The sequence below is a fragment of the Acanthaster planci genome, linkage group LG15, assembly GCF_054643075.1.
Source record: "Acanthaster planci isolate LZ-2023a linkage group LG15, COTS_SCS, whole genome shotgun sequence".
NCBI classification, from domain to species: Eukaryota; Metazoa; Echinodermata; class Asteroidea; order Valvatida; family Acanthasteridae; genus Acanthaster; species Acanthaster planci.
This window is the reverse complement of record NC_141791.1, coordinates 8145013-8163840: the sequence shown is the minus strand read 5'-3', so window position 1 is coordinate 8163840 and position 18828 is coordinate 8145013. Positions and strand designations below refer to the sequence as shown.

The 18828-nt window shown below is 39.9% G+C and overlaps 1 protein-coding gene across 1 annotated transcript; it reads left to right on the top strand.

The window, feature by feature from the left end:
* The first annotated feature begins 3191 nt into the window (after window positions 1–3191).
* LOC147796656 (alpha-1A adrenergic receptor-like) lies at window positions 3192–7195 on the top strand. Its single transcript, XM_087146703.1, has one exon. It carries the CDS (start codon window positions 3577–3579, stop codon window positions 4519–4521), a length of 945 nt encoding a protein of 314 aa, XP_087002829.1. The 5' UTR covers window positions 3192–3576; the 3' UTR covers window positions 4522–7195.
* Window positions 7196–18828: the final 11633 nt, after the last annotated feature.

Below are 18828 nucleotides of genomic sequence, written 5' to 3'. Positions count from 1 at the left end.
GTCACAAGTAAATTATGCAGTAAGGTTACATCCCCCTGCTCTAAATTGATGACTAATTCCATTGACCAAGCAGAATAAAAACAAATGACGTAAACCCGTGACTTATATCAATTTCTTAATAAAGTTCCACCCCTTCATTTCAAAGAAATATTATTCCATGAAACAAGGAAAGTTGTGGGAGCACTGGCCTACGCCCCCCCCCCATTCCAAGTAGCTAACCCAGTTGTATCAATGGGTCAACTGGCCTTGGTGAACATCTGGTGTTTGACTCATTGACCACTACACTTTTCTGGAAACCTGTTCACAAAATCTCAACATTGTTACAACGTTACTATGCTTTCATTCGTCATACGAGATTGTACAACGTTGCAAAGATTTACCAGCAGTCAATGGTTGACCTGACGTAGTTCTTGTCAGCAAAGGTTGAATTAAACATTAGAATCTGTCGTAGAAGTATACTATTGTTTTAAGTTTATTTCCTTATAAATTACGAAAACCTAAAAGTATTTCGTCCTTTTTTATTATGGCTTTTACTGAAGGATAAAAATAAGTGCAATTCCTTAACTATCCATCTGCGTAAGAGGTCACTGCATTGGACTGATTTTCATATGTTTATCTTTTAGGTCTGTTAATTTTTCAGCTTCTGTAAATTATTGAGAGAGTTTTATGACTGGAATTTTCGAGAAATAACTGAAAAAAATATAAATTCTAAACTTTTTTGCACGTTATTTTACCTAAGTATCCAAGAGGTCCAGAAGCGCGCCATCATGGGTCAATTTGCCCTGTTGGAAATGGGAAATCTGCTGGTAACTTTTTAACAAATTTCTTAATCAAATATATGCATTTTTACATGCAACTTAGATTAAATTAATTAGCTACCACTTAAATCAAGCAGAATCTTTGGTAGGGGCGTCATAAAAAAAAAGTTTTCTCGAAGTGAAAAAGCCCCCAACCATGCAAAACAGACATTCCAAGATACACGCGTTTGAAAATACCCCCCATTTCGTGACACATTTCGATTTAGAAATGTTTTGTCCAGCACGAAATGTAATAATTTGAAAATGCTAATTCACACTCATTTGCAGCCAAACCTGGAGGTCTTCATTCATTCCCCTATTAGACTGTCCACACTTTCTGTGTCTTTCTGAAAACGATAACAACAATATCAAGACTAGTGCGGGCATATTATAATCGCATTGTGATTCTAGGCAGACGGCGAACAAAATGCAGTCGTCACTATCAGCGCTACACTTTAGCTATATTTTACATGTACTTTGAATGGACTTATTATCTCTTTCTCAATACCTTGGTAACCTTGATAAAAGAGTCATCAAACCAAGGCGTCATTTAACTGATGCGTGCTAATGGGTCGCGGTAAAATTAAAGTGCAAGTGATTATGACTTCCTTCTCAAGAAGCAATTTCCTTGTAAATCATTCAGTTTAATGACAAATATATCCAAAAAGGACAAATGCCTACAAGGTTCATCATTCACCCTTCAGTGACTTCATCGTGGAAGGACTGCTTCAAACAGCACGTTCAATTACTTCTCTGACGCTTAATTTTAAGGCACCTTTCCATATGGGCGTCAAAACTTGCGCCAAGCGTTGTGTATCCCTCAACGGCCGAATGCAATGCACACGAGTGCTATGTTAATGAAGTCGTTTTTGTGTCCGTGAAAGTGAAATGCATCGTATACGCAATGCACCCAAAAAAGTGGAAAGGAACCTTAAGAGCGCCGCGTGTTCTTGATGCTCATTTCAACAGCTTCACGCGTTTTGTGCCTGACCACGTGCTGGGGGAAGTTTATGTCAAACACGCATTCATGAGCTGCTGCGCGTTCCTTCACTAGCCCCTGGTCATGTTGAATTCAAAAATGAGAGTGACTAGCTATCCTCTCGGCGCCCCGAGCCGAAGTGCACCCCAAAGCGGCAAAAGAAAGAAAGATGGTAGTAAGTTTTGCAAGCGGATTCTTGCACGCGTTCTGCGTGCACGCAGAGACCATACATTAAGGAGTAAATTCGTTACGCGTACTCAGCGTGCACCCCGTCAAACGCGCCATTGATCTCCATTATAAACGCATACCTGTGCGGTGAGTACCAAAACACACGCCCTCTTTTGTTCCGCTCGAAGAAGATAATGCACAAGACCAAAATACTCTACACAAGCAATGGCTTGGGCGCACGCGTTTACCATCAGTTTTTTTATTCCTCCAATATCGATGGTTTTATCGTGAATAACTGCGCAAACGCACCCAATAAGTTGGAGAGGAATTGGACTAGTCCCTGTGCCTAAAGACCTGCTTACTAATAAATTCTAATTTAGGTGGCACCTGATGCGCATATGCATCATCGCATAAATGGCATATGGTGGCAAAAAGCTTGGTTGGTCCATTGAAAATGTACAGGGGCACAAATTTCGACGTCATTCTCTCTCAGCTTCTTCACTTTTTTTCATTTTCGTCTTCAGGAAACCCTCTTAAATCATTATAGCTTTTACTTTCTGGAGTGAACAAATTTTTGAAGAACAAAATAAACACTTCAAAATTTCGTTCGTTCGAACAGCATGTGGGCAGAAGAAATTTTGGGCACCGTTCTGAGTGAGCTATAAAACAAATTCTGCGATACGTTAGGGTATCATTCATCATTCTTGGTCGACGACGTGAGTGGCGAAACAAACCTAAACCAGTCTGAAGGTAGCCCACAATTCACCCTGCGTTTAGCCCGCGATTCAGCGTGGTATAAGTGGTGCATGGTACAAAACTTAACTGCAAATGGAGACTAAGCCTTACTAACTGTTCCAATATCCTTGCTTTTATTTGCTGGTGTTGTTTTCCTATGGTTTTGATGCTAATATTTAATAAATCAATTATACTTATTACTTTCTTCTCCACTCACCTATGAAATATCATTTGAAAAAAAAACCGCCAGGGGGCAAGTTGTCCCTCCCCCCGGATACGCCACTGCTGGTAAACGTGGTTTAGTCATCGAACACGCTTAAAAGCGACCATAATTGCATTACTTTCCTTGAAGTCCGTAATAGTTATAGTGGGTTAAATAATCGGCGATGTACATTAAAGTTTAAGCAATATCTTGTTGCCATGACATCCGGCAGATCCGTCATCTACAGCGAGTAGGCCTAAATATAACGCATGGGATGCAAGGCAACAGCTATTTTACTCGCGGCAAGCAGAACAAGTCTTTGAAAACTAAGTAACTGTCAGATTGGATCAACTGCAGTTTTCTTTACCTGATGGACAAGAATACACCAACCGAACAGCACTGTTTGATTTGATGAGTATGCCACTCAGATTATGTATGATTTCAAGATAGACAAGCGTTAGGTCTTCGGTTGTGTACAATCAGGACAGTCAAGAAGAAATGTCGGTTAATATTCGGAAAGAAACTGAGAATGATCTGTAAGGAGCTATCTGGAAGCAGCTTCAAAGACTTCTTAATGAAATGATTTTTATATCTCCCTTCAGTGCTTTTAAAAATTGGGTGTATATCCCACTGCAAACAACTGATTTCCAAATTCTTTTGTCACTTTCAGTAGTTTACCACGAACGAAATTCATCATGAATTCAACGGCAACATTTTCCGTGGAAAGTCTCTGGGATGGACCTGAACTGCTCACTATTTTTGCTAATGTCTTATTGCTATGTGTTGTCATTCTTATCGTCGTACTCAATTCCTTTGGACTGTTTGTTCTTCGTCGCTTCAGCACCCTTCACGATTCTACGAAACTCTTCATGGCCTCCCTCACCATGGCGGACCTCTTCATTGGCCTTTTCTGCGCGTTCCCAAACACAATTGAAATTATTTATCAGCGGTGGGTGCTAGGAGATTTTCTCTGCGTTGCATGGGGAATAATCTACCCAGCTTGTTTAAAAATAAGTTTCTCTTCACTCCTTGTTTTGACAGTCGATCGCTTTATAGCCATCGTGTTTTCACTACGCTATCATTACATCATGACATCACGAAGATCTAAGATTACTGTAGCTCTTTTATGGACATTGGTCGTACTGGAATCATGTATTCTCTTTGGTTTTGTGACGCCAGCCACAGCAACAGAAGAGACTTCCTTCACTTGTAACTATGTTTACCGCAACGTGTATCAATTTGCGTCTATAAGTACTCTTGCAGTCACACTCGTTATAATCCTCGTACTGTATCTGTATATCCTTTACATAGCAAGGCGTCAGGCAAGACGCATCGCTGCTCAACACCACAACAGCTGTTCGGTGGAAGAACCGAACAATCAACATAGAATTACTACAAAGTCGGCAACAACTGTCTTCATTGTGACGGGTGCTGTCGTTTTATGCTGGACACCAAGTCTCATCTTGCTTGTGTTGTACCCTCTTCAAATTATCGTCCAAGAAGGTTACGTTATCATCGCAAAGGCGTTCTTGTTCAGCAACAGTTGGCTGAATGTGGTCATTTATTACTGGAGGAACAAAGAACTTCGGCAAAAATTGCACCGATGGGCAGCATCGTTATGTCGGTCACAGAACAACTGATATAACGCTCAGAAATAGATATGACAAAATGAAAAGTGACATCAGCCAATAAGTCAACACAATGTACACTATTGGTTGCGCAATGAATAGGCCTATCCATATCAGACGAACAAACAAGAACAACTTCATAGGGCCGTTAAAAAGTCAAGTACCCAAAATTACCCAGAGACGTATGTACTTGTACGTGGGCAGGAATTGCTATTAATTTAATTTCCACGTTTTGCCCGTTACAGTCATTTTTCATTGTGTGCTGAATATTAAAATACCGTAGAGATGTTTTGAGTTCATTTATTTCTTATAGCAATAAGCAAAATTTTCTGTGTTTAGTAATTCTAATAGATCAGTAGCCTAGTGAAATAATTTTATTGATTCTTTGTGTCGCCTTAAATAAGGATACATATACATTTAGTTACTCAATCACCATTTTATGCATAATTCATATGCCTGAGAGAGTTTAGCCTTTTCTATTGATTGACAGCCCGTCACGTGGCCGGGCTTAAACGGTTGATAAAGTACCGGCTTGAGAGTTCTAAAATTATTCTATGATAGTTCCTCTTGATTATTGACATTATCACTTAATATGTTTATACAAAACAATGAATCCATATTTTTGAGAGTCTCAACTACACTGGCTTATCGTGTTTTGCGTAACCTCACAAGTGAGCGCCATACGCGCACCAAGCCGTAAGAGCTACATTTATTTATTCTGGTTTATTCAATTGAAGTATAAAGGGTAGGCAGCCACATCAGGGTCGCTGATAAAAATCCCATTTACAATAATCTAAAGCATCACATATCAGTAGAAGTGAATATGAAATGGTAGGAGTTTGGAAATGATTCATAATTTAAAAAAAAATGAAAAATCATGAAAAATTAAGTTATAAATCTATGTTCCCCAAACAGGGGGAAAAACATTGAAGACAATTCATTCAGGACGGTTGGTGAAATGACAAATTCTCACTCCCACATACGAGTAAAAATATTAAGAATTACAAAAGTTTAGCTAAAAGTGGAATTGTAGATTTCATGTATCTATCAGTTTTACATTTTGAGTATGCTGATAGTTGTGTTGTTCAATTTAAGGGGTGGAAGCATATTTCTAAATCTGGGGGATTCCAAAATTTTGTACCAAAGTTATACAGTAAGGTATCCCTTCTAGTTTCAAGACTAGAAATGACACATCCAGGGCAATGGAGTAGCTGTGGTACTGACGAGGGGCTAATATAAAACGACATGCACGTTTTTGTACATTTTCAATTTTATTAGCCAGTTGTTTACTTATCGAGGTATGCCAGACTGGGCTTGCATACTCTAAAACTGGTCTAACGTAGCATGTGAAGACCGAGATTAAGTCAGCCAAGGGGGCATCATATAAAATACCCAAGGTAAATAATCTTCTAGAGGCTCTAGAGATAATATCAGCAACATGAATTTCCCATTTAAGATCACTCCGAATCGTTACTGCCAAAAGTTCATGTGATTAACCTTCTTTAGCGACATATTATTAAGGGTAAACATTGGGTTGGGCATAACGCGTCGAAGAAAACTGATCATCATTATTTGACATTTAACGGGTTTGGGGAGAACGTCATTAGCCTTGGACCATTCTGAAAGATCATCAAGATGGGATTGAAGTTGAGCATTTTTACCATATTTGACTAAATCCCGGAGGGTCCGATCGTCCATGTACTTCCACCGTCTATGGCTTCCAATAGCAGCATCGTTAACTAGGACCAGAAATAGTATAGGGCCTAACTTAGTTCCCTGCGGAACGCCACGACCAATAGTTTTGACAGAAGAAGTATAATTAGCAAGTTTGGATTAGAAAGGAAGCTACAGACAGTTGGAATAATTGAGTGTCTAACCCCAAGGTCAATAAGTTTCTTGATAATGATATTATGATTGACGAGATAAAAGGCTTTGGTAAAGTCAATCGGAGCTGATTCAAAAATTCGAGCAAATTAATATTCATTTCCCTCCAGGAAATGAGTATTAATTTGACTCGACAAACAATTCGTTAGATTTCTGAGTGGAATTGAATCGCAGAAGCGTCAACGGGAATTTTAAACCCTTTTCTGTTAACGAAATAAAATGACAAATTTTGTGTTTTTTGGTCTAATGATAACAAATCTAACATGAAATCGAAGATGCGTTCTGACATCTATTTCATGCATTTTTTCATTATGAACTTCGCGAAAATAAAATAATTACGTTATTTTGAATTTCCCCCAAATCAAAATTTTCTGTCCAAACGGTCATATTTAAACCATTTAGTATCGATACGAAAATGGTATAAACGAATACTGGGGTTATGATTTCCTACTATAAAGTACACCTAATTTGTCGGTATCGATACCATTCGATAACATAGAATCCTTAAAAATAGACTTCTGGAAGTGGTACACAGATAACCATTAATCACTTCCACAGCTGTAGATAAAGGGGCCTGATAGTAAAAGGCTGCGCGGCGAGCTTCTACAACTCTCGCACATCCCCACCTATGGGGATTTTTCTCGGGGCCACACCTGCCACACACTCTAATCTGTAGTAACCACTCCAAGAAACATTAATGTCTGATTTTTTTCTTTATGGTTTTCAAGTAATATTGTGGCAAAGTCACCTGAAGATGCATAAAAAGTATGTCAAAACCTTTGTGTTGTTAAGTTCCTGAAAATAAAGATACCTGCTCACGAAAGTTAAAATAGCTTCTCTTGAAAATAAATAGCGATGGTACCAACAGCCTTTGGTACATCAGTGCTAATAAATAAATGAATAAATAAATGATACATTAAAAATATGGTCGATTACTGAAGTTGTGTTATCTTTGGAGACAAATTTAATTTTAATGACAGCTTTTTGCGAGGATATATAATAGGAACAGCTTATTACTATAGGCCTATCGCCGATGCAGCTTATTTGAATTCATATTTCGACTGTTTTTATATCGACACATCAGTCGACAGTTTCGGGTGCTGAGTCTTTTTTACGGCAACAATATCCCCATTTACTGTACTCTTGTGAATCAGGAGTGGATCATGGGAATTTGGCCAAGTGGTTTATCCAGGTTTGGGGTCACTTCACCCCCCCCCCGCGAAGGTGGAGGAACGTTTTAAAAGTACTGCCCCCTAAAAAGTAGAGTGTGTGTCAAAGACCATAAAATTAATTGTAGAATAGGCCTATGCATTTTTACCTCTGGCTTTTACATTTACACCCGCGTAGAAATGAAAGACGGTAACAGAAAAACGGTAAAGCTGCTCGATAGTTTACGTTTACATAGGAGCGGAAACTCATTCGGTATTTATGTTAATAACATATCACAACACCAATGACAAGGCAACAATGCAGACCGTAACGTCATACCATACGAAAACAGTGATTGACCATACGTGAAGTCTCAGCACGGTATTTTTGGTGGAAAAATTGCTCTGGTTTCTAAACGCAGCAGTTTATCGAGCGACTGCGCTGTTTGCCTACTCCTTATATAAAAACAACTTTATATGAAACCATGTCTTCGACCATGCAGGGGCTTTACTAAATTTCTTTACGCGTGGAGCTTATCTGGGAAGCTCTATCCATCCTCTTCAACCACCAGAGGACAAAATATTTCTCAAAATGTGTCTCAGAGATAGAAAAGCTTGTTACCCTCTGATACATCATGGTATTGCCGTGGGGAATTTAATTAGGCTACATCAAAAACGTTTATAGCACAGCAACAGCGGCGCGGCGGTTGCGCTCAGCACCTAACTTAAGTAAGGTCTTGTGCCAGTGCCATTCGGAACAAAGTTAGCGTGTTATACCCTTTTGACCTAAAGGCCAAATACAATTTGCCGAGACGACTCGCGCTAAACTCCGGGCTACTGCCGTGATGATCAAGTTTTAAGTTAAACACGGTAGTGTGGTGGCTTAGCGCCTATATTCTAGGCCTGTCGTTTCAGTTATTTATTTTGAGCAAAACTACCTCGTGTTCACTTTGTGAAACAATTGTGTGAACGAACGTTTACAATTGTTATCTCTTCTATTGAACGTTCTTCTATTGAACGTTTACAATTTAGGAAATTTCAAAATAATAAATAAAGGAAATTTCGTGTCAGCCAAAAACAGAAGGCTTTTTATGCCCATTTGGTTTCTCTTACGTCTCCCACGCAGAGAATAAGGATGCAAATACACGTCACCTCCTGTTTTTCATCCCGAAGTTTATCAATATTTAATCTATGATACTGGTCATTACGGCAAATGACAAATCTTTAATAGGCATATAAGGTTATTAACGTGGATTATTGTCGAGAATACAGAGCTTTACAGCAAATTGAGCACAGAAATACACATATATCATTTTGTAAACTGACCGAATTCCCGTGGCAAGGTTTACCATCACTTAAGGACAACAAAATGGTTTTACCCACTTCCCAACTTCAATGATTCTATTTTGAGGGGGGGTACGAAAAAGGACACTTAAACATCCGGATTTTTTACGGGTCACCCGACTTCACGCGTACAACGTTTAGCAAATTCCTGAGGTTTGCGCAACTTCAGAATAAAAAGACAAAAGGAGGCTCTGAAGAAGGGGGACTGATCAGAAAAGGGTATTTGTTTAACTGGAGGATGGGGTGTTAAAATCCCCCCCCCCCCTTTGACACTTCACCCGGACTCTTTTCGTATATCGTTATAAAAAGAAGACATGGGTAAATCCTGATTAACTTTTCCATTTTCAGCCGATTTGCTGCAGGAGAACTACGTCTGTTCTGATAATACTTCTCCTTCTCTAAAACACCGATACAGACACGCTATTACAACGAAATCACGCAGTCTGCACCACATGTGGTTGGCATTATTTTCAGCAATTACAAACTCTTTTTTATGGTAGCTAAAAGGCTTTAACATTAACCCTCTCAGCGCCAGCCCCTCTCTGTGCTACCCCCCCCCCCAAATACCAACCCACAGAGAGATGAACAATCAGCTCAATACCACAACCCGATGCATGCTTACATACTGCCCTCTACAGATTGTTTGGGCATAACCTGACTTTATGCAGTGAGTAATAAACCAATATTATCATAGAGGACTAGTTACACCAAACTTCTAGAGACCAACCTAATCACTTAGTCTGCCTTTAATGTTTTCACAACTGAATTTCACAAAACGAATATCTTATTAGTTATCACTAGCCGGAAAAAATTGTATTGAACTCTAAAATGAAATAAGAGGTCTACATTGAAAACAAAAGCAAAAATTACCATCATTGAATAGAATGCCACCCCCTTCACTGTCGGGAGAAACTGCACCATGTTGGCTCGTTTCTACCGCAACACTGAAATGGGGGGCGGTTAGGATTTCTAGTCAACTGGAATAAAAACCAATAAAATTTGACACATTCTTCATACCAAACTATTATACTCTTTTTTCTGCACCATGCTGGCTCTTTTCTACCACAACAGTGAAACGGGGGTTTGGGATTTCTAGTCAACTGGGATGAAAACCAACAAAAATTGGCAAACTGTTGACAGATTTAATGAATCTTAGGAGTGACATTTCCAATGACAAGTATCCAATGACACACATTGGCTTATAACACGTCTTACAAATCATGCGGGTTTGCCTTCTCCAAGCTGTGGTACTGCAAACAACACAGTTGCACTTTATAGTTTTGCCTGGATAATGCTGTACATCTTCTGCCATACAAGGGATGCCCATGTGCACGTGTCTGGCACCTCCACTCTTCCCTATTGACACCAGGCCTTGGATCAGAGAGTTGAAAGTCAAGATTTGACAGTGTACGGTTGGTATTAAGACTACCCTGTTCTTGCATTTAGAACACATATGTCTGGAAGAGCAAAAATACTCGTTTCCACCACTTCACCGATCGGTGAGCATGTGCATAGTACACACACTGATGTAATGCGAGATCGGTTCCTCCCATATGCTTGTTGTACTCAATGACAGTATTTGGTTTGCTGATATCACGATAACTTGCATGTAGGCAGAGTTTTTACACCGAATCTGCTTATTAGTAACACTTAAGTTACCATATTTTGTCAAGAGTTTCACTGTCACAGCTGAATTGGATGAAGTAAATATTTTCTTTTTCTTGTGTCCCTTCTCTTTCAGGACCATAGTTGCTGTTGGTCACAGTAATCCTACTAATCAAGAGTAAAGGAAAACTGGTGACAGTCACACGCGGTTTATCCTGCCATACAACACAAAGTTGTCCTGACCTTTCATAAAAACAGGGTTTTAGGAAACATTTAGGGGATTGCAAAATGTGGAATTCCTTGAGTCTTGTATCACACAATTCCACAAAAACCAAAGCCTAGCTGGGTTAATCTTTGAACAAGAGCAGGGCTACTGTTGTACCAATTTGGCCTATCAGCTTGTCAGGAATAGCTAGTATCCATATTTGGAGCTGTTGGTTGTTGGTCAGATCATGGGTTTGTAGCTCTATGGTCAGATCACGGAGCTATCAAACACAAGGAGTTAGAACGAAGTCTTACAGACCGTAATCTGATTAACCGCTCTGGTCGGATCCATAGACAAGGCGCGGTTACCAGACCCAGTGTTGAAGACCCTAGACGTTCTTTGTACACAGTGATTGCCACCGCCAGGTCGTTGGTAACCCACAGACGCCCCGTGTTTCGCTGCGGCATACTGGAGTTTAAAAAATGGTGGAAAAGATGCACGAAGAAGATGCGCGCGCAGTTCTCCACATACGTGCTCAAAAATTCCAAATCAGCGGTGGTTATTTGGCAAAAGTCGGACGTTATGACATTTTGCGTTTCCGGCGGTAGAGAACAAATACCCAAAAAGTGAACTGCGATATTTATATCGAAAGTCGCAATCCTAGTGGTTCCTACGATTAAAAGAAGGTGGAAACATGCCGCATGAATGTATTTGACAACGTGGTGAGGTTTCATGCCGAGACAGTTGTGGACAGTGATAGAAAGGACAACGAATCTTCCCATATTTTTGTGCGTTTTTCATTTTGCTCCGGACCAGCTACATTCTCTCAGTTTTCTTGTGCGTATTTTTTGAAGAATTTGTATTAGTAAGTAATTCTGTTTATTGTTAAGAGAGACGTTTTTGGGATGTCAAGACGTAACCAGACTTTCATTGTCATTGGAATATCAGACCAATCACTAAAATAATCGAAATTTAAGTCTCGGATGACGATGGTATCCGCCTCAAGGCGGCCATGTTGAACGTGTGGAAGTGTTACGGACACGCATGCGTGGTACCCACGCTCCTTTGCAAATGCAACTCCGTGCATTCCCTATAGCCTGCAAGCGGCGCGTAATTTGTTTTGTCCTTGCAGCACGTACAGTGCTAGCGGTGGCCGTCATTGACCATTTTGATCTCTGTATGTGCTGACTTCATTCGTTTAATAGCTCCACGGTCAGACGGAAGAATGTGATATTTGCCATAATAAATCTGTTGCGAGACATGGTTCACCGTTGTCGGATAGATTGCATGGTAACACATCACCCACAGATTCTGATTGGCCGAAAGTGTGTCATGTAACGCGTGCAAGATTTACTATTTTTTTCACCACCGCTTCAAAAAGACCGTGAAGCCTCATTCTGAAAAAGAACTTTACCCATAGCGAACAACATGGGTTAATGAATGAACGTATGCAAACGCTGCTGTTCGGCTAGGAATTAAATTTGATGAATGTACATTCAAGTTTTGTGTTCCATCATTGATTTTAAGCTTAAAGGAACCGCGAAATAGAAATATTTTAATAATTAATTAATAATAATTAAAAATAATTAATATACTAATGAGAAATTTGCATATTCATGAGCGGAGCAATGATTTGTGCACAGAAAAATTCTAGATTTTTTAACCACTGCTATGGCAGATTTTATTTTCTTTGGCAATTTATTGCTGTGTTAGTATTTTGAAATAATCCAGCAAAAATCCTTTTCACAGAAATGTTCCCAGATGACAAATTTGGGATTCACAATTTGAACATGAAAACATGCAACCTGAACCATGTCTTCCCGGATTTACATCAAATCAAAAGCGCCCTCACTTGTCCAGAAATGATTTGCCAATTTGAACGTTTGAAAAAGTGAACTATTCAGTTCACGTAACTGAAAAAGATGCCAAACAGTCTCCATACATGGGAGAAGAGTACAGAGATACACAAAAAGTGATTCTAAGAAAAATTCCTTTACTGGTTCCTTTAAATTTTGCAGAGTCTTTGGGGATTCAAATATCAACTGCTTTATCTTGCGTTACAGTAAAACTAGCCTCCCGAGGTGATCCATGGAGCATTGTATTTTCCTGAGGCTTCGATTACAGTCAATATTTATATACTGAGTACAATGTCCCAGTTGCTCCAGAACATGTTGTAGTGAGGCCGCTTGTTGATACCCCTACACATCAGTAGTGCTACAAAGGCCATCATTTCTGGAATAGTTGTTGGAGACCAACGACTTGGTTGGCCGAGTGACTTCTCGTCATACTCTGCTCAGCCATAGACCGGAAGGGTTGTTTTTTCTCCTCCAGGTCTATAACTATACTATAACTATATATACGTTATTCGAGAGTTAAGGTTTGGATGGGCTGAATTCTTTTCTATATAAACAGGAACATTCATTTCTGTGTTGTGGAAAATGCAAAACTTCCCATTGTCTACATGGTCTATGGATTTTGGAGCCATCTCTCTACTTTTTGCAGCTGTTCGAAAATCAAAATCTCACGAGTTTTTCCGTGTATTCCTGTAAAACCCTGACGAGGAGGTGATGTGTGATCCTGTTCCGAGAACAGTGTTCTTGAGTCGTATTCCCCGCTGTTCGAGCGCGAGAACAAGAAACCCGCATCAAAAACAGGCCCCCCTGAACTCGACCAACAGTTGTGTAGGGTATAGGACGCCCCGACAGAACACACCAAAATTCTCCGATTTCATCTCCAACGGTTTTAAGTTATGATGTTACACATTTGTATTTATGATAAATATAAGTCTCAATCTTAATTGGGGGTAAATATTTACCTTACTGCCCCTTTTTCGTGGATAGAGCCTCCCGCCGCCATATGTCTCGTGTACAGACAGCTCGCAATTTGCACACCAAAATGGCGGATCGTGACCTCCATGAAATTAACACTGCGGGATGGTCAGTTCCCCATCTTGCGCCGCTGTGCGGCGCTATACAATCTTTGCTCTTAACTAGGAAACTTATCCCGAGTAATTCTTAACCGCGCCCCTTAAAAGCGATTGGATAACTCGGCTTATACAATTACCCCTGGTTGGCTGAAAGTTGTGTGCCATAGACGTATGCGCCCGGTCACTGTACTGACGCGTACTGCGTCACGCGTGGCCGCACACGTTTTCCACCTGTGGAAAAGTGCGTGACTCGCACCAAAAGAATATGTGCACTAACGGACTAACATCTATAACCATTCTACAATGAAATAATGAACAAGGGATGAGCGCGTACAGCTGGGTCGTCACAATATAGAGCGTCAAAAGTGGACAACCACATTTTCTGCTCGTAGATTTTCGGGATTTTGGACTTTGCGCATAACATTTTCAAAAAACGCAATTTTCCGCTAGCAGAAATTTGGATTTTACTTTAACAACTCTCGTGGCGCGTCACTTCAAAACTTCAAATCCCACTGGGAAAATTACTGTGATGCTCCAAAAATGGACAACCCCATTTTCTCATTTTCTGCTTGCAGATTTTCGGGGTTTTTGAAGTCGCACCATCCCTTTTCAAAAAACCAAATTTTTTGCTGGCAGAAATTTGGATTTTACTTTGCCAACGCCGCGGCGGGGTGGTCCAAAAGGGGACAACTAGAAACTTGAAAGGACACTTTTCTCCCTTCATTGAAATGGAAAGGTCTTAGGAAGATTGGCATCACTGGACCCAGAAAAAAATGTGGACGGCAGTTGGGAAGCGGATGCCAGATTGACGGTCCTTTGCAGTACTGCACACTTGTGGAGCCAGCCCATTGTATTGACCCGCCGTCTATTGACGGGCATCAGGTGTCATTTGGACATTCCCTTGCTGTGATTGGCCTTTTTCATGCAACTTGTATTTCCATCTCTATTTAGCCGATTTTGTGGAAAAGATCGGGCCTTTTTTTACGTCAAGGATGTGAATTTTATGGAAGTTTAGAGGGGAGTGTTATTCTAAAGGAAATTTTTGAAAATAATATGTCCAAGACTGACAAACATTATGGACTGATTATGGTGGAAGTTACTCGGAGTGGCAAAAGTGAACAACCAATTTTTTGATCTTCAGATATAAGATTTGTTATACAATCCACAGACCACCACCCATGTATTTTACAGTACATGCATAGGATGACTGCTCTGGATCGTCACTTGCAAGTTTGTGTTTCCATTGCGTTAATATCTCTTCACATTGTCACTTTGAATCATTTGTCTTTAATAGTAATGACCCAGGCCTACACTATAACTGCCCACTTGTATTTGATGACTCAAACAAAGATTTGAATGACAAATATTAAATTAAATCTTTGATGTCATATCAGTGACCGACTGGTGTCCTGGATTTATTTTCGTCGTGGCTATCCTTTTTGTGATTGGAATTATTGGCTGAATATGTGTTTTGGAAATTGTGGAATGTCAAAATTAATTCGGCAAGTTCAAGTTGCATTTTAATGTTTACCATTTTACTTTTTCTATTTTCCCCTTTTTGAAAATCTCGGTTCACTTGATTAAACAGCACTTAGCTTCTTCTCTTGACATGACTTTTTCAATTCCAACCTTCTATCGTTCCACAACATGGATACACTGGTTTATTACAGCTAGCATCGTTTAGGGGACATACCACCATGCGCTCATTTATTTAAAATGGAAATTCCCGACGGCAAGCCGCCATCGTCATTCTAATTACACGGTGCGCAGGAAAGTTGTAAGTTTGCAGTATACCATAAAGGACTGTCAGACTTTGGACAGCCCCTTTCGTATTTGCAAGTCTCTCAACAGGAATCGTACACATTTTTTCCGAGCTGTGACGCCATCCGCCGACCATTGACCCTCTACCGTGAATGTGGCTGCCCATCTTCCAAGACCGTTCCATTCTGAGCGTAGGAAGCACTGCGGTCGTTTCAGTTTTCAACCTGTCCACTTTTGGACCACCCCGTCGTCATCAAAGTAAAATCCCAATTTCTGCTAGCATAAAATTGGGTTTTATGAAAAGAGGTGGTGCAACTTCATAAAAAAAAAAACAAAACAAAACAAAAAACGAAAATCTACGGGCAGAAAATGAGAAAATGTGGTTGTCTTCTTTTGGAGCATCAAATAAAATTTGCTAGCGGAAATATGAAGTCTTGTACGGAGCCGCTAAAGGGACATGAAATTATGAGATTTTTTTTATTTCGTTCCCTCGAATTATTATTTCGTTCCCTCGAATTATTAATTCGTTCCCTCGAAATCATTGCGTACCCTCGAAATATTATTTCGTTCCCTCGAAATATTATTGCGTTCCCTCGAAATAATATTGCGTTCCCTCGAAATCATTTCGTTCCCTCGAAATATTATTTCGTTCCCTCGAAACATTATTGCGTTCCCTCGAAATATTATTTCGTTCCCTCGAAATTTTATTGCGTTCCCTCGAAATATTGCATTTCGTTCCCTCGAAATAATGATTTCGTTCCCTCGAAATAATGATTTCGTTCATTCGAAATATCTGGGCCATTTTCTTTGATAATGTCGTGGCACATCGACTTGGTGTTCCAGGAAAAAGCTGAAATACCTTCAAGGTAAGTAATGAAACCTTATAGTAATCGGCATTCCTCAACGAACAGTGTTTCGGAAGCACCATTGTCTCGCTGTAACTTGTACAATGATGTGTACATTTTGGGTAGCCACATTTACGGATGTTGCAAAGCTTTGCACACAACACGTCGCGAAATTTACCTAAGTCCCTATCTAGCAATTCTTTCTATGTGCTGCAGATCAGTGCTTACTCCAATCTATTTTGTTCAATTAACAGGTCAAGACCTAAAGAAGAGGTAAAAATGGTCACAGGTGATATTCGTGAGGCGATTAAGATATACTTTGAAATAGGTTTGCAGTACCGAGACATTGTCCGAATACTTGCAATTGAGCACGGTGTCTGGTTGTCACTGCGTCATCTAAAATGGCTATTGAGAGAACTTGGACTTTTCAGGAGGAAAAACTACAGTGACATTAGGGATGTGGTTGACTTTATTCATGAACAAATACAAACGTCGGGAAAACTGCACGGGTACAGATGGATGCATGAGAAATGCCTTTTACATCATCTGCACTGCAAAGTGGAGGATGTCCGTATTATCCTTGCAGTGTTGGACCCAGAAGGGAATGCCCAAAGACGCAAGAGGAGGCTACTTCGCCGATCTTGCTCATCGAAGGGACCCAACTATCTGTGGCATTTGGATGGTTATGACAAACTAAAAAAATATGGAATATGCATCAACGGGTGTGTGGATGGATTCTCGAGGCACGTTGTGTGGATGAATGCATATTACACCAACTCTGACCCAAAGTTTATTGGAGGCTACTTCGTAGAAGCAGTGAAATCTCGAGCTGGTTGTCCACGAATCCTGCGTGGCGATTCTGGTACTGAAAACGCATACGTGCGTGTCATGCAGAGATTCTTACGAATGGAGGACAATGACGCCATGGCAGGTGACTCCAGCTACTTGGAAGGACCAAGTACAGCCAACCAGCGCATCGAGTATTTGTGGTCATTCCTCAGACGGGAGTGCACAGACTACTGGATACGCTTCTTCCAGCAAATGCTTGACAATGGCCATTTCAGCGGAGACTTCTTAGATGTGAATTTGGTACGGTTCTGTTTCATGCATCTAATACAGGTACGTGTTGGAAGATATTCCAAGTTGATACATCACTTAACAAGGAAATTGAAACTAATTGCAATCTGAAAAAAGTTAGCATTGATCCAACAGGACTGAAAGGCTGACATATTCATCATAACCCAAAGTAAGCCTATGTTCAGTGGCCCTGATAGTTTCACAGTTCAATTTGTCGCAAAAAGCCTTCCTACTTCACACGGTTCAAGGCAAAACAACTACAGTATAAGACAATACATGTAGCCGTAAGCTGATTTATTCCTTGCTCCCTTTCGCAATTATGAACTGGCCGTGCCGGTGTAACAGAAATTTATATTAATTTACTGCTATGTTATATGTTTTTACAGGATGATCTTGATGATACAATCGCAACCTGGAATCAACACCTCATCCGGCCATCCAGGAATGCCCATTCGCCAAGTGGTCGCCCTAATATGATGTACTACATGCCTGAACTGTACGGCACCATTGACTACTTGTGTCCGATGTCGGAAAGAAACATTCAAGCATGTCAAGACGAATGTGCATTCAGATCCAAGGTTCCATGTGACATGGATGTGTATGAAATGTGCTGTCGTTTGATCAGTGACAATCGGTATCAATTTCCCCAAAACGCGGAGTCGGCTTTGGACTTGTACATTGAAATAAGGCGAGAGATCCTCACAATGATGTAACTCTTCCTAACTTAATCAACACTCCTACATGCTTCAAATGTCTTTTTAGGATGTTCAAAGTGTCTCTGTACAAACATTCTTATCGCATGCCAATATTGTCAAAACTGTTAATGCACACTGCGGATGTATTGGATAAACATACGAACCGATTCAGATAAATATTTCTTGAAGTTGGCAATCATTCTTAAACATTTTTTGGGTCGATTTAACAAGAGAACAAAAATTTTGATCTTGCACTTGTAGTAAAAAATCATTAGTTACACTTATACTTTGTTGATCCTTGAACGAAAGAGTAGTGTATATACATACACCAAACGGTGGTGCTATGTTGACTTTGCCCATGTACAAGCAATGTTCCATTATTTTGTTGAAAATTGATTTTAGATGCATTTCTGGGATAGTATGGTGGCATTGAAAATGGTGGTCCTGGAGGGACATTGCATATCGCAAATATCTTTCCAAATATTTGCAATAACATTTGCGATGTCATTGCACATTAATCACAAGTAAATTGCAAAGATATTTGTGAAATGCTCATATCGAAGTTGTAGTTGAAATTCCACAAGAGTGTAATGAACATCACTCTGACAAAAAATACAACGGCCAACTAGGAACGATGTAATTATCGGTAATCATCAAGCTCAAATATCAATAATGCCACACAATTATAGTTAACATTAACTAATCACCATAATTAAGAATGCTGAAGCCTTTCAAACCTATAAAACGACAACAGAATCAGCACACTGTTTTTGAGAAGTTATCACATAATTATTGCACCAATTTTAGTAACATTGTTTCTTGCTCCAAT

Bases quoted from the DNA above. Each gene is read 5' to 3' on its own strand.
- LOC147796656 (XM_087146703.1), top strand. From the start codon at position 3,577: ATGAATTCAACGGCAACATTTTCCGTGGAAAGTCTCTGGGATGGACCT.